Below are 24,655 nucleotides of genomic sequence, written 5' to 3' on the forward strand. Positions count from 1 at the left end.
ACACTCTATATAAATAACGAATATTATGAAGAACAGTTCACAATATGTGGAAGAATTTATTGCTAAACTTATTGCTAAACGCTGTGTTGCATATCACAATCATAAGGGTGTGGCATGCTCCTGTCCCACACAGGGGCCTGGGCTGACCTTTGACCCCTGACCTCAGCAGTGACCCTGTACAGGAGAGCAGGAACCAGTCACAGAAACCTGAATCTAGAGCACGGAGCATGAGACCTTTCAGAGCCCCACCCCCCACCCCCATCTGAACATGCATGTCACTGGTGAATGAGTGTGTGTATGAGAGCGAGTGTAACAGAGTGGCCTTGTCTCCTACAGGCCGGCCTGTAGCGTAGTGGTTAAGGTACATGACTGGGACCTGCAAGGTCGGTGGTTCTAATCCCGGTGTAGCCACAATAAGATCCGCACAGCCCTTGGGCCCTTGAGCCAGGCCCTTAACCCTGCATTGCTCCAGGGGTGGATTGTCTCATGCTTAAGTCTAATCAACTGTACGTCGCTCTGGATAAGAGTGTCTGCACAAATGCCATTAATGTAATGTCATATTGCAGGCTTGTGGACTAGCAACTGTACGTCGCTCTGGATAAGAGTGTCTGCCAAATGCCGTTAATGTAATGTCATATTGCAGATTTTTGGACTAGTTAACCATTCATGTGATCAAGTATCAAACTCCAGTATAAAACTGACCAGTACACATCGAATTCAAAGAATGTTGTGCTTGGGAGGAAATTTGAAGTTTGCTCCAGAGCACACTTTTCGTTACCAGTTGTCATTGCGTTTTGAGAGCCCACAACAAAGAAGATTTGGAATTTTAAATCTTCAGTGGACTATAACAGAATGTGAGCTATCTAGCTAAAAATACAGAACTACATATGCTAGCTGATGTCACTGACTGGAGATGACTATGGTTAGCCACGAATATCATGTTTCTTCCTCATCTTCACCCTCATATACACTCAGTGAGCACTTTATTAGGTTGACCAGTACACCAGCTTGTTAATGGCAATATTTAATCAACCAATCGTGGCAGCAACTAGATGCATGGAAGCAGACTTGGTCAATAGGTTCAGATGTTTTTCAGACCAAATATCATGGGGAAGAAATGTGATCAAAGTGACTTTGACCATGGAATGATTGTTTAGTGCCAGACAGGGTGGTTTCAATATCTCAGAAACAGCTGAGCTCCTGGGATTTTCATGCAGAACATCATCTAGAGTTTGCAGAGAATTATGTGAAAAACAAAAAACATCCAGTGAGCAGCAAGGTGGGCAAAAACAGGTTGTTAATGAGAGAGGTCAGAGGAGAAGGGCCAGACTGGTCAATGCTGACAGGAAGGTGACAGTAACACAAATAACCACACATTACAGTGGTGTGCAGAAGAGCATCTTTGAACAGACCAATATGTCTAAAAATAAGTAATAAATACCTAATAAAGAGCTCACTGAGTCTACATAACTATCACATAACTAACTGTCAGTAGTCAGTCGCTGCTGCTAGTCGGATGTGCGTCAGATTATAGTCAGAAGAGTCATGAGGTTGTATACGTGCATTTGAAATGAACACATTTTTTTATGTTCTTGCATTCATACAAGTAGGTGACTTGTTAAGCTTATAAGAACATGAGTGCACAGGTACACAAGTGTGCAATTTGAGACACAACCAGCGAGTGTGGAATTACACACAAGCCGAAATGCTGACCTGTGTGAAGGTACAGAAGCACCCACAATGCACCAGGACTAGGCTGTACTCCCGATTGTGCTGCCGAATGGAAACCAGACCCCGGGGCAGCTGTGCTAGCCCTTATCCGCATCACAGGTGGACAAGTTCCCGGGCAGCACCAATCCCAGGGCAAGGACACTGGTCACCTGACTGCATGGGGCGGCATTTCTTCAGTTTCAGATCGGAGAGATATGGGCAGTGTCTGAAACGGCTTCCTAACTACTGTGTTCTCAAAATAGGCACTGTATACTAAACACACTGCTTACTTGTATTTGTGTACAATGTGTTCCCGAATACAGACAGTGAGTGCGCTGGATGGGAAGGTTGTTAAGAAGGCAAAGATTCCACAGAGAAGAAGATGAGCCGTCTTATGTCCTATCACAGTCCGGTTTAGTCATAGAGGAACAGGCGGGGGGCTTCTTAAGACAAGTGTGGGCGTCTTACCACACTTCCCCATACTGTTAGCATGGGGACATGTCCTGCATGTTTAGCAGATGCTGCATATTTAGAGGGCACTGTAGTTTCAGGCACACCCACACTCAGCAAAACCCTTAAAATACGTACAATTTCAGGTCTTCATTTAGAGAAACGTCATTGACGTTATGACTTTCTCATTCAGTGTACTCAATTTATGTATGCAGTAGTGAGCAAGTGAGGTGTTTCCGACATTGCTGTAGTGGTTTTGTGCAGAGAGCAAAGGAAAAACCTCTTTGAGTAGGACAGAAACTGGAAAATGTGCTTGGTCTCTGGGAGCAATCGCTGCGTATAAACACATGGCATGAATTGCGAAACGACCCAAGCGTATTATATGATGATAAAATGTGATCGATCCTGTGAAGATTTAGTGAAAATTTTGTCCAGAACTTTCATTGCTAATGCTAATTTGACAAATGTATTGTTTTAGAAGTATACTTATGTCATTTTTTTTCCACTCTCTTCCCTTCTCTCCCTCCCTCCCTCTCTCAGCTCAGCAGTATCAGTAAGGCCATAAACTCCAGTGAGACGCCGGTGAAGGAGAAACATGCCCGCCGTATCCTTTCACACACCCGCACGCACAAGACTCACACACACACGAGACTCTCACACACACACGCACACACACTCTCTCACACACATACATGCACATGCACACACACCCACACACTCACACACACACACACACACACACACACACGCAGACACCCACACCAACTTACACACACTCTCTCTTGTACACACACACAGCAGGAAACACAAAAGCAGTGATGTTTTGTTTAGACTGCATGGTCCAGCATGTTGGTGCTGTTTCGTCCTTAGCCCCTGTAGTTGCTGTGCAGGTGGTTGGGGTGTTACTGTAGTGTAATGCCTACACTTTGAATCCCAGCTGGGGGGCTGCGTCAGTGCATTCCCTGCTGTGGAAATGGATTGTACATGAAGCTCTGTAAGTCACTCTGAAGGAAAGCATCTGCTAAATCTAATGGTGTGGTTAATATTCTGAAAAAAGTTAAATGTAGTCATTCCTGTGTTTAGTTTATGAAGAACAGTAGGTTGATAATGACTCTATATCTGTTCATTAGCAGTCTTATCTGCTGCAGGAGAACATGAGCTGAATGTCATATTCATGAACTGGCCCCAGTCTACCCTCTCCTCCTCACATGTGGCAGATGGATCTAATTATAACACACTTCATTACCCAGTTAATGCTTCACACTTTAGTTGATGTTTCTATGGCAACAGTGATGCAATTTAGTGTGAGTGAGTGAGTTGAATGAGCTGAATGTGTTAGTTGTGTGAGTTGAGCGAGTCGGTTGAGCGAGTCGGTTGAGCGAGTCGGTTGAGCGAGTCGGTTGAGCGAGTCGGTTGAGCGAGTCGGTTGCGTTGTTCCTTGACTCCCCCCCTCCCTCAGGCATCATCCTGGGCACGCACAGGGAGAAGGGGGCCTTCACCTTCTGGTCCTACGCCCTGGGCCTGCCCCTGGCCAGCAGCTCTATCCTCAGCTGGAAGTTCTGCCATGTCCTGCACAAGGTGCTGCGGGACGGCCACCCCAACGTAAGCCCTGTACCCCCCTCCCGTAGGCCCTGTACCCCCCTCCCGTAAGCGCTGAACCCCTGTCCCATAAACCCTGTACCCCCCTCCCGTAGGCCCTGTACCCCTGTCCCATAAGCCCTGTACCCCTGTCCCATAAGCCCTGTACCCCCCTCCTGTAAGCCCTGTACCCCTGTGCCATAAGCCCTGTACCCCCCTCCCGTAGACCCTGTACCCCCCTCCTGTAAGCCCTGTCCCATAAGCCCTGTACCCCCCTCCCGTAAGCCCTGTATCCCCCTCCCCACCCTGTCACCCACAGTGAGCCTTGTTTTCCTGTTCACCACAAACATTAATGTTAGCTAACAGTTTGAAAAGGTACAGTAGTGCGCAGCAAACATAAATGGCTGCCGACGGGGAAGACGGCGAGAGAACAAAAGTTGACCATTATTGAGTTATAATGCACTTTAATGTTGAGGTTTTCTGAACATTGCTGTGTGGCTGTGATTGTGTTTGTTTGTGTTCATGTTGCGGTTGGTTTCTGAGTGGTTGTGATTTGTGTTTGTTTGCTGAAGCTTTCTAAGTGGTTGTGATTGTGTTTATTTGCTGTAGCTTTCTGTGTGGTTGTGATTGTGTTTGCTGAAACTTTCTGACTGGTTGTGATTGTGTTTGTCTGCTGAAGGTTTCTGACTGGTTGTGATTGTGTTTGCTGAAGCTTTCTGTGTGATTGTGTTCATCTGCTGAAGCTTTCTGAGTGGTTGTGATTGTGTTTGCTTAAGCTTTCTGTGTGGTTGTGATTGTGATTGTGTTTGTCTGCTGAAGGTTTCTGAGTGGCTGTGATTGTGTTTGCTGTAGCTTTCTGTGTGATTGTGTTCATCTGCTGAAGCTTTCTGAGTGGTTGTGATTGTGTTTGCTTAAGCTTTCTGTGTGGTTGTGATTGTGATTGTGTTTGTCTGCTGAAGGTTTCTGAGTGGCTGTGATTGTGTTTGTTCCAGAGCCTGCAGGACTGTATAAGGCACCAGAGCAACATCGTAGAGACAGGGGAACTCTGGGTAAGTCACCTCCGATGCGGGGGGGGGGAGGGAGTAATCAGGTCATGTGCCTGAGGAGGAGTGTGATGATGAGTGTTGAAATGAGGGATGAAGTCCGCTCTCCCTGCTCGTTTCCAGGGAAACCTCCACGATCGCTACGGACAGCTGGTCATCGTCTACACCAAACTGCTCTGCACCAAGATGGACTTCCACATGAAGGTACAGTGCCCCGCCCAGCTCTGAGTGGCCGTCGCCTGGCAACGGGGTGGGGCCACGTGGATTGTGTCGGTTACAATGGAGCTGACTAACGAGACGTTCACCTGCAGGCATGTGTCTGTGTGTGTGCGAGAGTGTGCGAGAGTGTGCGAGAGTGTGCGAGAGTGTGCGAGAGTGTGCGAGAGTGTGCGTGAGTGTGCGTGAGTGTGCGTGAGTGTGCGTGTGCGTGTGTGCCAGAGTGTGCGAGAGTGTGCGTGTGTGTGCGCGTGTGTGTGTGTGTGCGTGTGTGTGTGCGAGAGTGTGCGAGAGTGTGCGAGAGTGTGCGAGAGTGTGCGAGAGTGTGCGAGAGTGTGCGTGAGTGTGTGAGTGTGCGTGAGTGTGCGTGAGTGTGCGTGTGCGTGTGTGCGAGAGTGTGCGAGAGTGTGCAAGAGTGTGCGTGAGTGTGCGAGAGTGTGCAAGTGTGAGAGTGTGCGTGTGAGAGTGTGCGTGTGAGTGTGTGTGTGTGTGAGAGTGTGTGTGTGTGTGTGAGAGTGTACGTGTGAGAGTGTGCGTGTGAGTGTGTCTGTGTGTGAGTGTGTGAGAGTGTGCGTGTGAGTGCGTGTGAGTGCGTGTGAGTGTGTGTGAGTGTGTGAGAGTGTGTGTGTGTGTGAGAGTGTACGTGTGAGAGTGTGCGTGTGAGAGTGAGTGTGTGTGTGTGTGTGTGTGTGTGAGTGTGTGAGTGTGTGAGTGTGTGAGTGTGTGAGTGTGTGTGAGTGTGTGTGAGTGTGTGAGAGTGTGTGAGAGTGTGTGAGAGTGTGTGAGTGTGCGTGTGAGTGCGTGTGAGTGCGTGAGTGCGTGAGAGTGTGTGAGTGTGTGAGTGTGTGAGAGTGCGAGAGAGTGTGTGCGTGAGAGTGTGTGAGAGTGCGCGTGTGTGCGTGTGAGTGTGTGAGAGTGTGTGTGTGAGAGTGTGTGTGTGAGAGTGTGTGAGAGTGTGTGAGAGTGTGTGTGAGAGTGTGAGAGAGTGTGTGAGAGAGTGAGTGTGAGAGTGTGTGAGAGTGTGTGTGAGAGTGTGTGAGAGTGTGAGTGTGCGAGAGTGTGTCTGTGTGTTACTGTTCAGGTGTGTCGTAGATAACACGCACGCTAACTGAGGCTGTGATTTACATGCAGACCAGATAAAGGCTGTTGGAATCTGTGTTGCCGTGTTACAGTGCAACTTCCTCTTCCCAGCAGCATTCAGAAATCCGCCCCAGCCTGGAGGCTTCGGATGAGGTCTTGGAGAATGCCGCCGGGAGTGATATTAACAATGTGTGAGTGTGTGTACCTGCGTTCCTGACGTCACAGCCGCCCATTCCTGCGAATGTCTCATCTCTCTGACTGCGATGAGCCGTCTCAAAACCCTGTTCTGATGTATGCACAGTGTGCCATTATATTATTGTCATGTAGTGTTTCCATTTAGTGTTGTGGAAAACATGGAGTATTTTCAGTAAGGTTATTTGAAATGGAAGTTGGCAGCGTGTTAGAGGCGTGAGGAAAGTAGCGTGTTAGAGGCGTGAGGAAAGTGGGCTTGAAACATTGAGCCGTTCACTCTTTGAAGAGCAGATTTTTCAACATGTTCTAGGACTCCACCCGCAGTCACTGTGACATCAGCGTTAAAAAGATTTATTTGCAATCTTGAACCTTAAAAGGGTTTTAACCGGGATACTTGAATTACTCAGCTTTGGTACCCAACACAATTGGTAGTTTGCAATTGTGTAGTTAATTTATGTCACCCTGGATAAGGATGTAGCCTTCACGAAGAAAGTGAATAAAATGCCGTGTTTTTCATATACACAAGCTGCATTCTTGTATGTGGTGTAACAGCCCTGAAATGGGCGGGGTGTGGAGAGGCAGGTGTCAGGTGACTGATCCGCGAGGCTCAGGGCTGAAGGTTTTGTGTGTCCCCTCCGCAGCGTGAGGCCTGTGGGGGGGTGTGGTGGGAGGGCAGCTGTGTGTCCTCTGTGACTGGAGCCGCGCCGTTTAATGTGACCGGTGTGTGTGTCCTGTGTGATGTGCAAAGTTATTTTTATCACGTCTCACCTCAGAACAGAAATATCGCACGGCTGAACTGGGTCAGGTACTAATGTGCGTGATTGAAATGCTTTAACTCTTTAGATGCTGGTAAAACTTTAGATCCAGGTCTGCAGATGCCTTTTGAGGAATGCTCATTGAAACATGCAGCCGCTGAAAATGGCCACTCTACAGAAACCCCAGAGACTCCACTTTCTTTTCCTGGAGTCTGTTATTCTGTTAATTATATGAGCCGGATCTGGGTTTGTGGGCCGGGGGGGGGTCCTGGCACACTGTATGGGGGTAGTGTATGACACGGGGGTGTGAGGGGGGGTCCTGGCATACTGTATGAGGGTAGTGTGTGAAATGCGGGGCGGTAACTAAGACCATATCCGTTCCCCCCCTGCAGGTTCCAGCTCACAGTGGAGGTGTTCGATTACCTGGACACTGAGCTGAGGCTGGCAGAGACAGGTGAGTTACCTACCAAACACTCCATGTCTCTCTCTCTCTCTCTCTCTCTCTCTCTCTCTCTCCCCCCCTCTCCCTCTTTCTCTCCCTTTCTTTCTCCCTCGCTCCCTCTCTCTCTCTCTCTCTCTCCACTGAAAAGGAAGCCCAACCTGAACAGGAGGGGTCTGGGCCCTCACTGCTCCTGAAAGCTGAGACTGTGGTGTTGGTTACAGGAGTGACAGGATAGAATGTTCCTGCTCCAAGGGCTTTTGTGTAGGTGTGTGTGTGTGTGTGTGTGTGTGTGTGTGTGTGTGTGTGTGTGGGGGTCTCAGATCTCCGCAGGGATGGGTGGGCATCTTCAGAGCATTCGCACATAACAGGGTGGAACGGTAGCGCTAGACCTACAAAACTGAATAGATCTCTGACCAATGCGGAATGCGTTGATATGGACAATTTGTTTGTATACATAACGCGTGGCTATATACACTTCTATAAACACTGTTCCTCAGTGATCCGGTGTCCTACGGTGTGATGCTAATGCTAATGCCAGCTCTGCTCTGCTCCTCAGTGATCCGGCAGCTCAACACCTCCATCGCCATCTCCACCACGGCGTCGGGGCAGTGCAGGCTGGCCCCGCTCATCCAGGTGATCCAGGACTGCAGCCACCTGTACCACTTCACCGTGCAGCTGCTGTTCCGTCTGCACGCCTGTGAGTTCCCCGCCCGTATGCACAGTAACCACGCCCATACCCTGGTGTGGCCCCGCCCGTATGCACAGTAACCACGCCCATACCCTGGTGTGGCCCCGCCCGTATGCACAATAGCCACGCCCATACCCTGATGAGGCCCCGCCCACATGCACAGCAACCACTCCCATAGACTGGTGTGGCCCCGCCCATATGCACAGTAACCACGCCCACCCCCTGGTGAGGCCCCGCCCACATGCACAGTAACCACGCCCATACCCTGGTGTGGCCCCGCCCGTATGCACAGTAACCACTCCCATACCCTGGTGAGGCCACGCCCACATGCACAGTAACCACCACCCACTACCCGAGTGTGGCCACGCCCTCACCACCCTGCCCCCCCCACCCATACACCCCCTGTGTGCCCTGCCCATAACCATGAATTCTTACATTTACTGTTGCATTTCTCCTTTTTAGTGTCATGTTCTGTGTGTTTTGGTGCTGAGCATGTGCCAGGTGTGATTTTACCTGTATCAGTGAGCTGAGTGTTGCTGAGGCACTGTTACTGAGTTTGTGCTGTGGATCACAGGTCTGCCAGCGGACACTCTCGTGGGCCACAGAGAGAGGTTCCATGACCAGTTCCACAGGTAACGTACAAACAGCGCGGTATGTGTTCATGTAAGAGGAAGCCTCGTCTGCCAGGTTTATACTGATGTGCTCTCAGCCTCCACTTAACCCACTCACCTTTTCAGAGCATAACCGATTCCCTAACCAATCACTTACATTTTTGATGTTCACTAACCCATCGCATCACATTCCGATGTTCACTAACCGATAACATCTGATCAGTCAACATTGGCCTAAGGGTGAAGGAGGTGATTGACACATCAGCTATGAGGGTTGAGTGAACCGGTGTCTGAGAATCTGTTGCCTCAGCTAAGCAACAGCAACGCCTATCACTGGCCATGAGGTGAATCACAAAGGGCCAAGTGTACCTTCAGAGGTCCAGGGACCAGAAAGTAAAAGTCCTGCCTCCTGGCTGAAAAATTGCACTAATTACAAAATCCAGGTGATTAGAATAAAATTCTGGGGAGGACTTTTACTTATTCTACCTCTGCGTACCTTGCTTGTGAGGTGACCTGACTCACTGTATTACGTTAATCACGGCTGTAGTTTTAAAGTGTTTACTGTGTTATCCACAGACACACACACTGGCCCTGTCTAACAGCAGGCAGATCAACACCACACATACACATACACATACACACACACACACACACACACACACACACACACACACACACCGGACTCCTGGAGGCTGGGATCTAAATCACTGGGGGGTAGTTTACACACTGAAAAATGAATGGGCCCCTGAAACTTTAATGTGGGACAAATTCCAGGTTTCCTCGACTGCCCTATTTTGGTTAAGGACACGGAAAAGGTTCTTGCCAACGCTGCCACAAACATCGCTTCCACGTGTCTAGTGATAGGCGGTCATTCAGAATTTGTGCACACAGCCGCACCATGCAGAGAAGACCTATTTCTACACTATTTCTGACTCACATAAAAACTAGGTCAATGTTTCAAATTTGTGTTTATTTTTGAAGTTTAATGTTTCCTTAATCGCCCACTTAATTGTGTTCATGTTGCGGTTGGCACTTTGAAGTGAAGGAAATTTACACGGTAATTCCATGTCAGACTGGGACCTCAGCCAGATAGGGAGTCTGAGGAAAGCCCAATATGAACCATTAGTCATATTCTACTCAAACACTATGATACTCAGTTCCTTATCACAGCAAACATCAAATCCAGCTCTACTTTCCTTTTCTCCCCGGTTATTAGCTGAACAATTAGTGCTGCTGATTGGCCAGACTGTCTTTACACCTGACTCCCAGGTGAAGGAAGGGATTTGATGATCCCTGCAAGATTTAAAAGATGTACTCTTAAGTACTCTATTCCCTTTGCCATGGATTTCTGTTCTGTCAATGTCTCAGAAATTAATTACATTTAAACTGTTTAAAATGGCCTCAGAGCAGCCATTGATGGAATAAATAGACTATGCCAGAAGTGAACCCAAGTTTTTCATTTCCATTTTGTACCTCAGAAAATGTTATCAAAATGGCTGCCTCTTTTTCTGTCTGCTCCTTTTCAGCCTGAAGAACTTCCTCAACAAATCCAGAGACATGCTGTACTTCAAACGGCTCATTCAGATTCCCCGGCTCCCTGACGTAAGAGACACACACATGCACACACACTCGCGCACACACATGCACACACACATGCATACACACGCACGCACACACTCGCGCACACACTGTCACACTGTTTACCCATGGTGTTGCCCCAGTTGCACTGTGTGGAGCGGAACTGAATGGGTTTGTGGGTAGAATGTCCATTGGGTGGAGTCTCCACAGTTTTAGCAAATGTTTATTAATGCTGTTTGTGTAGCATGGTAGTCTCTAGGTGGTTTGCTTTGTGTTCTGTCCTCTCTCCATTGTATTGGTTTCTCTGTGGATGTTAACTGAGTAGAGTGTCTGAGGCTAAATACTCAAATGCCAGACTTGCATCCAAACAGCATTTGTTTTTGGATTCAAATAATTTTCTTTATTTGACTGGGTTTTCCTGGTGTATGTGGACAAATGAAATGATCCGAAAAGTGTAAACCCCAGCTGCTCCTCCTTGCAGTCTCGAATGCACCAGGCAAGATTAGTAGAGCACAGACAAGTATTTGAATCCAAAATTAATACTATTTGAACCCAGTTCTGTCAAATGCATTATTCTTCGGGGGTGACATTAGCTCAGGAGGGTAAGAGCGGTCGTCTGGCAGTCAGAGAGTTCCTGCCCTGGGTGTGTCAGAGTTCCTGCCCTGAGAACCCCCAATTTCTCCAAGCGAGCTGGTTGGCAATTTACATGGCGTGTGAGTGTGTGTGTGTGTGTGTGAATGGGTGAATGTGAGGCATCAATTGTAAAGCGCTTTGGATAAAAGTGCTGTATAAATTCAGTGATTTACCATCTTCTCATTTTCTCTTCTCCTCCTCTTCTTCCCCCCCCCCGTCTCGTGGCGCCTCCCGCCGGTCGCGCCCCCCCGCAGGCCCCGCCCAACTTCCTGCAGGCGTCGGCGCTGGCGGAGCACGTGAAGCCCGTGGTGGTGGTGGAGGAGGAGGAGCCTGCGGACGATGACGAGCCCGAGCCGCTGATCGAGGTCAGCGAGGTCACGCAGCCCAGCCTGCAGGTGCAGCCGCAGGTAAACACCGCACTACAGTACGCTACTGTACGCTACTGTACACTACACTACAGTACTGTACACTACACTACATTACAGTACACTACTGTACACTACTGTACACTACACTACACTACTGTACACTACTGTACACTACAGTACATTACACTACACTACTGTACACTACTGTACATTACACTACACTACTGTACACTACATTACTGTACACTACTGTACACTACACTACATTACACTACATTACACTACTGTACACTACACTACACTACAGTACACTACTGTACACCACACTACATTACAGTACACTACTGTACACTACTGTACACTACGCTACAGTACACTACTGTACACTACACTACATTACAGTACACTACTGTACACTACAGTACACTACTGTACACTACTTTACACTACAGTACACTACTGCACACTACTTTACACTACACTACATTACAGTACACTACTGTACACTACACTACATTACAGTACACTACTGTACACTACTGTAAACTACACTACACTACACTAGACCACTACATGACACTACACTATACTACACTACATTACACTACATTACACTACACTACACTAGACTACACTACATTACACTACATTACATTACACTACAGTGCATCGTATGAAAGTGCATGAATTTTGAGTATTGGTTAAAGGTAGATGCTGCTTTTCATATGGTCAGTAATCTGCAGGAAATGTACTGGAGGGTTAAAATATTTCAAATAGTAGACCCAGGTCTGGTCTCAGATCAGAGGCAGGAACACGGCTGTTGCCATGACTTCTTTGTACAGTGTGTTATATGTAGTGACACGTTCTGTTTTTGGCAGTTTGACATATTCGATCAGACCTTTGGGCCTCCAAATGGTGGATTCGATGAAAGGTAAGAACTCCACTTCACCTGTCTGCAAGACTCCAATTGAGTGTTTTAATTGGCCCATCGCTGTTAGGTCAGTGTTTTTGTTACTCTGATAGTAGATGATCTGTGTCTTTTCTGTTAGGAATGAGTCATGGTAAGGTGTCCTGGGCAGTCTCACTCAGTTCAGCTGTTGCCAGGCGCCTGTAAGATTTGGCTTCCGTACTTTGACAGCACAATGAAAAGCTGTGCAGTGGTTTCAAAGTGGCCTCACTTGAAGGAGAATAGATTCCAAATCCCGCATTGTCCCCTGTCCTGAGTGGAACAATCCTCTTTGTAGTGTAAATGTAAAAACCTGTACAGGAGAGGGACACAAACTGTGAGTAGCAGGGTAGTAGAGGGACACAGACTGAGTAGCAGGGTAGTAGAGGAACACACAGATTGTGAGTAGCAGGGTAGTACAGAGACACACGGATTGTGAGTAGCAGGGTAGTAGAGGGACACAGACCATATTTGCTGATTCGCAGTCAGCTGTGCATGTTGATTAATGCACTCCCCAAAGAGGGGGGTTTGTTATGTGATCGGGTTGCCATGTTGATTTCTCTTGTTTGTGTGGAGGGGAAAGGCCTGATTAATCACTGGCAGAATAAAGACCTGAGCTGCTTCTGTAACAGGCCTGTGACTGAGTGTTGTAAAGGGACAAAGTGTGAAAAAAAGACGGAAATACTGTGTGTGGATAAAGAACGGGAAAACATGAGCTGGTGTCATTAAGATGCATCTTTTCTGAGAGACCTTACTTTATAATAACAATATTATGAATAATCATTGTGTTATTTAGCTGATGCTTTTATCCAAAGTGACTTACACTTGATTAGACAGAGCGGGGGCAATCCCCCTGGAGCTGGGGTTTACGGCCTTGCCCAAGGGACCAACAGCTGTGTAGATGTTATAGTGGCTACACTGGGGCTTGAACCACCAACCTTCCAGGTCCCAGTCACATATCTTAGCCTCTAGGCTACAGGCTGTTTTCACTGTGGTAGAGGTTTGGTGAAGAAGGTAAAGACTGAAAATGGTTGAAGGTGACTGACCCTGCTGTCTGTCATGTCTGTGTTCTGTTTGTGTTTGTGTTGTGTCTGTGTTCTGTTTCTGTTTGTATTTGTGTATGTGTTCTGTTTGTGTTTGTGTCTGTTCTGTGTTATGTTTGTGTTCTGTTTATGTTTGTGTTTGTGTCTGTTCTGTGTTCTGTGTTCTGTTTGTGTCTGTGTTCTGTTTGTGTTTGTGTCTGCTCTGTGTTCTGTTTGTGTTTGTGTTCTGTTTGTGTTTGTGTTTGTGTCATGCTCGGCTGTCTGTTGTATTGTGTTGTATTGTGTTGTATTGTGTTGTATTGTGTTGTTGTGTCGTGTCGTGTTGTCCGCTCCGCAGGGATGTTCAGATCGACGGCATGAAGAGGGAGCTGGAGCTCCTGCGGGCTGAACTGGAGCGGATTAAAGCTGAGGTACTGACACTCGCACGCCCCTCATTTCATAGATCCCATGCTGTGGAAAATGACCTTGCCCTAGCTATGTGGATTATAAAGGAGTTGGAAGGGTTATAAAAAGATTGAATGTATCCCCAAATAAATCCACACAATCTGTATGAATTTTTTTTAAATTTAAACGAGCCATTTGGAATTCTGTGCAGTAGTGACATCACAACGATGCACTCTTTAGCTTCAGCACTGCCCACCTTGTAACTGGAGCCAATCCAAGCTCTCCGCACAGACGGAATTCAGCCAGCCAATCAGAAAAGAGGTTCATTGATATCAATGAACCTTAAAGACACAGTCACTAAAACAGCCTGTTCTTGGTAAAGCTCATGAGAGGCGCTGGATAATGGACATGTAAACCTGGATAGAGATTGTTTTGGTACTGACACACCACACAAATAACCACACAAATGAGCTCTTGTGGGTATCTAAAATAATAGACTGGAAATGTGAACAATTTATGGCTGTTGTATCTGTCCCACACCTGCTCTCTATACAGGGATACAGGCATATATATCTTTCACCTGGAGTTGGTTGGTACCTTGGAAGATTTCACAGTGTCTCAGACAAAGCTCTATTTGATGAAATGTGTAGCAGGGCTGCAGTAAGTTCCCTTTGAGTTCCGTCCGTTAAGGAAATTAACTGAAATTCACTTAGTGAATTGAAAAGTACCAGAGGCATTGAGTTTATTGACTTAATTTCCTGAATGGCTGAAGTGAGATGAACTGAGGTTACTGTGGGTGTGGCCGATAGGTGGGAGGGTGGGAATGGTATGTGCCATGTGGATTTGGGCGGGGCTTGATGGACAGGCATCATGGCAACCCTGGGGGTGCGGAATATGGCGAGTGGGCTTATAATGGGAGGGGGTCCGTGTGTGTGTGCGCGTGTGTGCATGTCCCTGTGTGTGTGTATGGTGCTGTGCACTCATTGCTCTCTGTCGCCCCCTGTGGCCAGGCCCAGCGCTACATCACGCAGCTGAAGTCCCAGATTAACAGCCTGGAGGCGGAGCTGGAGGAGCAGCGGGCGCTGAAACAGCGCGCCCTGGTGGAGAACGAGCAGCTGCGCATGGAGCTGCAGGCCCTGAGAGAGCAGAGCGCAGAGAGCCAGAGTCTGCAGCACACCTACAGCGAGGCTGAGAGTGAGAACATATACACACACCCACACACCCACACACTGCCCTAACACACACACACTGTCCTTACACACACATACACACTGCCCTAACACACACTGTCCTTACACACACATACACACTGTCCTAACAGACACACATACACACTGTCCTAACACACACACACATACACAGACACACCATTCACACACGCAGACACTGACACTGTAACTCATATCTCTGACTCTTGAGTCGCAAACTTCACCAGTTTGAGCTACACCATTGATAGCACTGATTGCAGGCATTACAGTAGCCGGCCTGATCAGTAGAGCTGGTGCTAGCATCTGGGTGTGTAGGATTAGTGATGTACCCAACCTTGCACCCCCCCCTACAGAGAGAGCCCAGGCCACAGAACTGCGATACACCAAACTGAAGGAGAAGCACGCAGAACTTGTCAGCAACCATGCAGAACTACTACGCAAGGTACGAGTGTGTGTTACAGTGTGTGTGTGTGTGTGTGTGTGTGTGAGTGTATTGTGACAGTGTGTATGTGTGTGTATATATGTGTATGTGTATGTGAGTGTGATTGAGTGATTGAGTGATTGAGTGATTGAGTGATTGAGTGATTGACTGAGTGACTGAGTGACTGAGTGACTGAGTGACTGAGTGACTGAGTGTGTGTACACACGTGATTGAATGGGTAAACCCGTACACGCCTGCCAGACCTCTCTATTCCGCTACCACTGGACGCCTGGCGCCTCCCCCTCATCACACCTGCACCTGTCCTGGCCCCACGGTGGTGTAATGACCTTCCTGTCGTCAGTTTTTGACTGAAACTCAGCTCTTCAGGCTGCACCTTTCCCTCCCTACCTCACTGCTATAATTAGCCACGTACGCTATGTGTATGCTACATGCAATAATTTCACTTGCATTTAATTATTTTACTATTCAGGGTTCTAGCTGCCCACTGTGGTTTTGCTACACAGACGGTTTTTCTACAAGGGTTCAAGTTTTATCTATGTGATCACTGTAGGACTTGGAACTGTACTTTCCTTTAGTGTTTTCAGCGCACTTGTCCCTGGTTCTGATTTGCACTTTATTGTATGTCGCTCTGGTTGATAGCGTCTGCTAAATAACTGTAATGTAACGTAAACCTTGCCACACTCAAGGTCTCACACTCACAGCACTGACTGCGTAATTGAAAGGACAGAGGTTCGTCTCCATGGATGATGAGTCATTCTCATCTGGCCTTTTGGGCGGTGACCTCACGCCTGTGTGAGACTCATCAGCAGTGAGGAATTCTGCAGGGTCAGGCTGTAATTACGTCAGTGAGCACAGAAATATCTCCATGTATAATGTACGTGTATGTTTATATGTGTGTGTGTGTGTATAATGTACGTGTGTGTTTATATGTGTGTGTGTATAGTGTACGTGTGTGTTAATATGTGTGTGTGTGTGTATAATGTACATGTGTGTATATATGTGTGTGTGTGTGTATAATGTACGTGTGTGTTTATATGTGTGTGTGTGTGTGTGTATAATGTACGTGTGTGTTTATATGTGTGTGTGTGTGTGTGTATAATGTACGTGTGTGTTTATATATATGTGTGTGTGTATAATGTACGTGTGTGTTTATATGTGTGTGTGTGTATAATGTACCTGCGTGTGTATAATCTACGTGTACGTGTGTGTATTATTACCTGTACGTCTGTGTATAATGTATGTGTACATATGTGTGTATAATGTATGTGTACACATGGGTGTGTCTATAATGCACGTGTGTGTGTATTATGTACATATGTGTGTGTAGTGTACGTGTGTGTGTGTATATAATTATGTGGCAGCAGTGCAATGCATACAATGATGTAGATACGGGTCAGGAGCTTCAGTTAACATCAACCATCAGAATGGGCAAAAAATTTGTGACTTTTACCATGGAATGATTGTTGGTGGCAGACAGAATGCTTTGAGTATCTCAAAAACTGCTGATCTCCTGGGATTTTCACATACACTAGTCTCTATAGAGTTTGCAAGCAATGGTGCAAAAAACAAAAAAAAATTCAGTGAGCAGCAGTTCTGCAGAAGGAAACGCCTTGTTAATGAGAGACGTCAGAGGAGAATGACCAGACTGGTCAAAGCTGACAGGAAGGTGACAGTAACGCAAATTAGCACTCATTACAACAGTGGTATGCCGAAGAGCATCTCTGAATACACAACGCATCATAACTCTAAGTGGATACGCTACGGCAGTAGGAATCGAAAAAATAAGTCTAATAAATACCTAATAAAGTGCTCGGTGAGTGTATGTGTGTGCAATGTATGTGTATATATGTGTGTGTGTGTGTGTGTAATGTATGTTTGTGTGTGTGTGTATGTGTAATGTATGTGTATGTGTGTGTGTGTAATGTACGTATGTGTGTATATGTGTGTGTGTAATGTATGTGTATATGTATGTGTGTATAATGTACGTATGTGTGTATATGTGTGTGTAATGTATGTGTATATGTGTGTGTGTGTAATGTACGTATGTGTGTGTGTGTGTGTAATTTACGTATGTGTGTATGTGTGTAATGTATGTGTATATATATGTGTGTGTATATTGTACGTATGTGTGTATATGTGTGTGTAATGTATGTGTGTGTGTGTAATGTATGTATGTGTGTAATGTATGTGTATGTGTGTGTGTGTAATGTACATATGTGTGTGTGTGCAATGTACGTATGTGTGTGTGTGTGTGTGTGTGTGTAATGTATGTGTATATGTATGTGTGTGTATAATGTACGTATGTGTGTATATGTGTCTGTAATGTATGTGTATGTGTATGTGTATGTGTGTGTGTGTGTAATGTATGTATGTATGTGTGTATAGGTGTGTGTATAATCTACCTGTGTGTTGCAGAGCGCAGACACGGTGAAGATGCTCTCGGCCAGTCAGCAGACTCAGGAGGAGGTGGCTCGGACCAAGCAGCAGCTTTCCTTCGAGGTCGACCGCGTCAGGCAGGAGGCCGACATGAAGGTGAACGAGACTGCCGGGGTCAACCTGGGGTCAACCTGGGGTCAGCTGGGGTCACTTCAGGGTCACTCCGGGCTCATCCACCCCTTTAACACTAAATCGCGGTCATACAATTCACCTGCAAGTTCATTCAGTCTCTTTGCGTTTATTCAGCTGTATGCGTGCTGTACCCTCTTGCCCAGCTCTCCCTTAAAAAGGAGAAAAATACATCTTTCTCCCTCTGACCTCTGACCTCTGACCCTCAGCTGGAGGAGCAGAAGTTTGAGATGGACAGACTGAGGCAGGAGCTGGAGGAGCGGAGGGTGGAGGTGCTGCGGGTCAAAACCAGCCTACAGAGCAACGAGAGGGTGCGTCTCTGTCCGCCCGTCTCTCTGTCCACCTGTCTCTCTATCCGCCTGTCTCTCTGTCCGCCCGTCCACCTGGACTCTACCTGCTTCACAACACACCTGTACCTGTGTCAGAACACACCTGTACCTGCTTCACAACACACCCGTACCTGTCTCAGAACACACCTGTACCTGTGCCAGAACACACCTGTACCTGCTTCACAACACACCTGTACCTGTGTCAGAACACACCTGTACCTGCTTCACAACACACCCGTACCTGTCTCAGAACACTCCTGTACCTGCTTCACAACACACCCGTACGTGTCTCAGAACACACTGGTCTATGTGAATGGGGGTGTGAACACACGACTTCAGAAATTCAAAGCAAGTACCCCGGTGCCCCTACCACTGAACCGAGGGGTAGTTTCAGTCCAGCTGGAGCCTGACATGTAGATGGAGTGAGTCACGTCCTCTGGTGGGACAGGGAGGCTGCATGGTAATTGGACGCCGGCCGCAGATTGCTTGTCTATGCAAATCACACATACAAATTGCCCGTCTTCCCAGTAAATGCAAATGTACTGCGCCTGTGCTGGGCAGGAAGGGGAGGAGCTGAGCGGCACATTAGCGGCGCTGCAGGAGGAGAAGGAGGCGCTGGCGCGTTTGGCGGTGCAGCAAGAGGAGCAGCTGGCCTCCCTGCAGACGACTGCGCAGCTGCAGCTCACCTCCCTGCAGCAGGAGAGAGAGAGGAGCGCCCGGGAGCTGGGCGAGCTGCAGGGGAAACTGCAGGAGAAGGTGAGCCAATCAGAGACTGACACAACATCACAGAGCCAATCACAGGCTGACACAACATCACAGAGCCAATCACAGGTTTACACACCATCACAGAGCCAATCACAGGCTGACACAACATCACAGAGCCAATCACAGGTTTACACACCATCACAGAGCCAATCACAGGCTGACACAACATCACAGAGCCAATCACAGGCCAACACAACATCACAGAGCCAATCACAGGCTGACACAACATCACAGAGCCAATCACAGGCTGACACACCATCACAGAGCCAATCACAGGCTGACACAACATCACAGAGTCAATCACAGGCTGACACAACATCACAGAGCCAATCACAGGCCGACACAACATCACAGAGCCAATCACAGGCTGACACAACATCACAGAGCCAATCACAGGCTGACACAACATCACAGAGCCAATCACAGGCCGACACAACATCACAGAGCCAATCACAGGCTGACACAACATCACAGAGCCAATCACAGGCCGACACAACATCACAGAGCCAATCACAGGCTGACACAGACCACACTACTACTGAATCACAGACCCTGGTGCTGGGGCTATTGAAGTGCTGGTGTTGGTGTCTGTGTCCATACTGAAAGTGTGTGTGTGTGTGTGTGTGTGTGTGTGTGTGTGTGTGTGTGTAGCTGAGTCGGGAGGAGCAGCTGCAGCAGAAGCTTCTAGAAGAGCAGTTTGTGCTGCTGCAGGGGACGGTCTCCGAGGCCGAGAGCATCATACAGGACGCAGCAGCCAAGCTGGACGACCCGCTGCACATTCGCTGCACCAGCTCTCCAGGTAAACGCCTCCCCCAGGTGACCCCACTGTTTCACACAATTCAGACCGGCGTGCGTGGCTATCTGGGCCTCAGCAGTGGCTGCTTATGGGATCTGGGGGAAATAACCGAAGTAATTATCATAAGTGTTACCACATTTATTTTTAAACCTGAAATCGCTATTTTTAACATATGCTCCTCCTCTGTCCTCCTTCCACCCCCACCCCCCTTTCTCTCCCCCCCCCTCTCAGATTACCTGGTGAATCGTGCTGAGGCGACTCTGGGCTCTGTTGATAAACTCAAGCAGGGTCACACAGACTACCTGAGGAACATGGCAGGTACAGAGCGCTGCTCCTCTGTTGGGCTGAAGTAGGGCAGGGCATCTTGTGTTTCAACCCCGACCATGCTGGTCTGTGCTGCCCCCTGGTGGTAGGAAACCAAACCAAACGCCAACCCGTAAAGTATTAAGCTTAAGTTTAAGATCAGTCTCATTAACCTTTTTAAGGCGTGAGGTCACAAATATGTGAATAGAATGTTCTTATCTGAACATTTTAATGCTCATTTAGCAGTCACTGCTGGTGACTAATAGCACTGGAGTTAGAATTTAAATGTTGATAAAATGAGATTTTGAAGATTTAGAATGTATGTGTGTGTGTGTGTGTGTGTGTGTAAAGTTCCTGTGTGTGCGTATGTGTGTGTGTGTGTGTGTGTAAAGTTCCTGTGTATGTGTGTGTGTGTGTGTGTGTGTGTAAAGTTCCTGTGTATGTGTGTGTGTGTGTGTATAAAGTTCCTGTGTTTGTGTGTGTGTGTGTGTAAAGTTCCTGTGTATGTGTGTGTGTGTGTGTGAGTGTGTGTGTAAAGTTCCTGTGTTTGTGTGTGTGTGTGTGTAAAGTTCCTGTGTTTGTGTGTGTGTGTGTGTAAAGTTCCTGTGTATGTGTGTGTGTGTGTGTGTGTGTGTAAAGTTCCTGTGTGTGCGTATGTGTGTCGTGTGTGTTTGTGAGTGTAAAGTTCCTGTGTGTGTGTGTGTGTGTGTGTAAAGTTCCTGTGTATGTGTGTGTGTGTGTGTGTGTAAAGTTCCTGTGTCTCTGTCGTTTCAGACGCTAGCGGATTGCTGCGGGCGGTGACTCAGTTCTCCCACCTGGCCTCGGACACCATCGTCAACGGCAGCGCCACAGCCCACATGGCCCCCACTGACCACGCGGACCGTGAGCCACCCCCACCCTAACCCCACCCTAACCCCCACCCCCACCCCCACCCTAACCCCACCCTAACCCCACCCTCACCCCCACCCCACCCGAACCCCACCCAAACCCCCACCCTCACCCCCACCCCCACCCCCACCCTCACCCCCATCCTGTGTGACATTACCCAGCATGCTCTCTGCTCCCCAGGGCTGATATGTGATGTGTGATGTTACCCAGCATGCTCTCTGCTCCCCAGGGCTGATATGTGATGTGTGATGTTACCCAGCATGCTCTCTGCTCCCCAGGGCTGTTATGTGATGTGTGATGTTACCCAGAAATGCTCTCTGCTCCCCAGGGCTGACGGAGAGCTGCAGGAGCTGTGCGTCTCAGAGTCTGGCGTTTCTGCGCGAACTGAAGGCCAAGGCCACCTTGCAGGGGGCGGATCCGGCCGCTACCCGCTCTGCCCTACAGCAGATCCTGAGGCTCGGCCAGGTGAGGCCCACACCTGGGGACCCTTCACCTCTCTGTCTATATTAGCACTGACCTCTGACCTGGTAGGAGGGCTGACCTTTCACCTCTCTGTCTATATTAGCACTGACCTCTGACCTGGTAGGAGGGCTGACCTTTCACCTCTCTGTCTATATTAGCACTGACCTCTGACCTGGTAGGAGAGCTGACCTTTCACCTCTGTGTCTATATTAGCACTGACCTCTGACCTGGTAGGAGGGCTGACCTTTCACCTCTCTGTCTATATTAGCACTGACCTCTGACCTGGTAGGAGGGCTGACCTTTGACCTCTGTGTCTATATTAGCACTGACCTTTGACCCGGTAGCAGCACTGACCTCTGACCTCATTGCAGCAGGGCTGACCTTTGACCTCTTGGTCTGCCCCACTCAGGAGCTGAGGCCGAAGGGCTCGGACATCCGGCAGGAGGAGCTGGGCGACCTGGTGGATAAGGAGATGGCAGCGACTTCGGCGGCCATCGAGGAAGCCGTCCGGCGGATCGACGTGAGTGGCGGGTGGGCGGGGCCTATTTCAGCCAATCTACTCGCCGTTCACCGAACAGCTTTAATTATGGAAGGCTTTGATTAATATTTTCTGGTTAATATGGCTTCTCACGTGAAGGCTTCAGTGTTGATTGGGATTTCCGACGTGCTCCGTGTTTATCGACAGGACATGATGAACAAGGCCAGGACAGGCACCACCGGGGTCAAACTGGAGGTCAGCGAGAGGTCAGTATGGGGTCGCGCCGGTGCAGGGTTTCATACAGAGACGTGCTGTCGGGAGGTCCTCCAGAGTGGAGCTCTGTGTGATGTGCAGGAGGAGCAGGAAGCTTGGTCACAGTTCTGTTTACTGTTTTTCTTCCAGAATCCTAAACTGCTGCACAGACCTGATGAAGGTAATATGGCTTCACTGGACAGGGTTTTCACAGGAATTGTTCAAATATATCTCTCTAGTCAGAGGAAAGTTTGCATCTATGTACACTAAAGTAGCCCAATACTCCCGCCTCCCTGACTATTGCACTAAAAATAACTACGAGAAAATGTTTTGTATTTATTTTTTTGTTTTCATTTATTTATTATGAAATGTTATTTGTGTGGGAAATCTGACTACAGTGCATGTATAGTGTCATCATTATATGAGGTCAGGCTGCAGTTCTGCTATGATGTCATCAGTGCGTGAGGTCAGGGAGCTGGATTTCTAACTCAGAGATTTGAATCCTTGGCTGGGCCCCAGCAGGTGCTAAAAGTGCTGCAGTAAATATTGTGCTGTGTGTAGCCCCATGAACCAGGCTAACTATGTCTCTTTCCAGGCTATCCACATCTTGGTTCTGGCCTCCACTGACCTGCAGAAGGAGATTGTGGAGGGAGGGAGGGTGAGTTAGTGCTTGCACAGAGGACGCAGAAATGTGGAAATTCCTCAGCAAATTGACTCGCCAACAAACTCACACGCTGTTCTCCAGGGCGCAGCAACGGTGAAGGAGTTCTACGCCCGGAACTCTCGCTGGACCGAGGGGCTGATCTCTGCGTCCAAGGCTGTTGGCTGGGGGGCCACTCAGCTGGTGTGAGTGTAGAACACACACACACACACACGCACACACACACTCACACACACTCACACTCAGACACTCACATACACACACTCACATACACACATATGCAACCACTCACACACATACACGCACAGACTCACACACACATGCGTGCGCACACACACACACACACACACACACACACATGTGCACACTCACACATTCACACACAGACACACACACACACACACACACTCACATACACACAAACACACATATGCAACCACTCACACACATACACGCACAAACTCTCACACACACACACACACACACACACACTCATGCACACTCACAAACAGACACACGTGCACATTCACACACATACACAGATGCACACACACAGACACACGTGCATATTCACACACATACACAGATGCACACACACAGACACACACACACACACACACACACTCACACACTCACACACACACACACACACTCACACACACACACACACACACACACACACACACTCACACACACACACACTCACACACACACACACTCACACACACACACACACACACTCACACACAGCCGTAACCGTGACGCTGGGTCTCTGCAGGGAGTCGGCTGATAAGGTGGTCCTGCACACGGGGAAGTATGAGGAGCTGATCGTCTGCTCACACGAGATCGCCGCCAGCACCGCCCAACTGGTGGCTGCCTCTAAGGCGAGTACCTGCCCTCTCCTCTCTCTTTCTGCCCTCTCCTCTCTCTTTCTGCCCTCTCCTCTCTTTCTGCCCTCTCCTCTCTCTTTCTGCCCTCTCCTCTCTCTTTCTGCCCTCTCCTTGGTCTGCGTTAAATTGGATGCGTGCGGCAATAGGAAGCCAGTGGATGCCAATGAGGAGTGGGGTGACATGAGCCAACCTGGGCTGACTGGTGATCAGGCGGACTGCAGCATTCTGGACCAGCTGGAGGGGCTTGATGGCACAAGCTGGGAGACCGGCTAGGAGGGAGAATTGTCCTCTCTCTCTATCTCTCTGTCTTCTCTGTCCTATTCCCTTTCAGTCCTCTCTCTCAGTCTCTCTGTCCTCTCTCTCAATCTCTCTGTCCTCTCTCTATCCCTCTATCCTCTCTCTCTGTCTTTCGCTGTCCTCCCTCTCTCTGTCCTATTCTCTCTGTCCTCTCTCTCTTTATCCTCTCGTGGTCCTCTCTCTCTCTCTGTCGTCTCTCTCTCTGTCCTCTCTCTCTCTATCCCTCTATCCTCTCTCTATCTTTCGCTGTCCTCTCTCTGTCCTATTCTCTCTGTCCTCTCTCTCTTTATCCTCTCTTGCGGTCCTCTCTCTCTCTCTCTCTCTCTCTCTATCTCTGTCCTCTCTATCTGTCTGTCCTGTCTCTCTCTCTGTCCTTTCTTCTTTCTGTCCCTCTCTCTCTCCCTCCTCTTCCATTCTATCCTTCTTTCTATCATGTGGTCTGTTCTCCTCTCCTTTCTCTCGTTCTGTTCACTAGAGTCAGTGAGTGTCGATTCAGTAAACGATCATGAATTCAGCTCATTGAAAAGGAGCACAGAGCTGTATTACTGAGCTCAGCTGACGGCAGTGAAATTAAACCAGCGTCTCACTGCACTGCTGCTATG

The 24,655-nt window shown here is 48.3% G+C and overlaps 1 protein-coding gene across 1 annotated transcript in view; it reads left to right on the plus strand.

Annotated features, from left to right (window-relative positions):
- hip1rb (huntingtin interacting protein 1 related b) overlaps positions 1-24,655 on the plus strand; it is a 37,854-nt gene that overhangs the window by 10,641 nt on the left and 2,558 nt on the right. Inside the window, exons 2-28 of the mRNA XM_061259989.1 lie at positions 2,701-2,764; positions 3,620-3,762; positions 4,731-4,787; positions 4,905-4,985; positions 6,192-6,268; positions 7,417-7,478; positions 8,023-8,163; positions 8,729-8,786; positions 10,292-10,367; positions 11,231-11,383; positions 12,223-12,275; positions 13,671-13,743; positions 14,728-14,911; positions 15,279-15,367; positions 17,783-17,899; positions 18,142-18,243; positions 18,823-19,017; positions 19,678-19,825; positions 20,054-20,140; positions 20,900-21,007; positions 21,342-21,478; positions 21,885-21,995; positions 22,161-22,219; positions 22,356-22,386; positions 22,801-22,863; positions 22,951-23,051; positions 23,645-23,750. Of these exons, the coding sequence (XP_061115973.1) occupies positions 2,701-2,764; positions 3,620-3,762; positions 4,731-4,787; positions 4,905-4,985; positions 6,192-6,268; positions 7,417-7,478; positions 8,023-8,163; positions 8,729-8,786; positions 10,292-10,367; positions 11,231-11,383; positions 12,223-12,275; positions 13,671-13,743; positions 14,728-14,911; positions 15,279-15,367; positions 17,783-17,899; positions 18,142-18,243; positions 18,823-19,017; positions 19,678-19,825; positions 20,054-20,140; positions 20,900-21,007; positions 21,342-21,478; positions 21,885-21,995; positions 22,161-22,219; positions 22,356-22,386; positions 22,801-22,863; positions 22,951-23,051; positions 23,645-23,750 (2,676 nt within the window). The remainder of the gene's footprint in view (positions 1-2,700; positions 2,765-3,619; positions 3,763-4,730; positions 4,788-4,904; positions 4,986-6,191; positions 6,269-7,416; positions 7,479-8,022; positions 8,164-8,728; positions 8,787-10,291; positions 10,368-11,230; positions 11,384-12,222; positions 12,276-13,670; positions 13,744-14,727; positions 14,912-15,278; positions 15,368-17,782; positions 17,900-18,141; positions 18,244-18,822; positions 19,018-19,677; positions 19,826-20,053; positions 20,141-20,899; positions 21,008-21,341; positions 21,479-21,884; positions 21,996-22,160; positions 22,220-22,355; positions 22,387-22,800; positions 22,864-22,950; positions 23,052-23,644; positions 23,751-24,655) is intronic.

Source organism: Conger conger, chromosome 11, assembly GCF_963514075.1.
Source record: "Conger conger chromosome 11, fConCon1.1, whole genome shotgun sequence".
Lineage (NCBI taxonomy): Eukaryota > Metazoa > Chordata > Actinopteri > Anguilliformes > Congridae > Conger > Conger conger.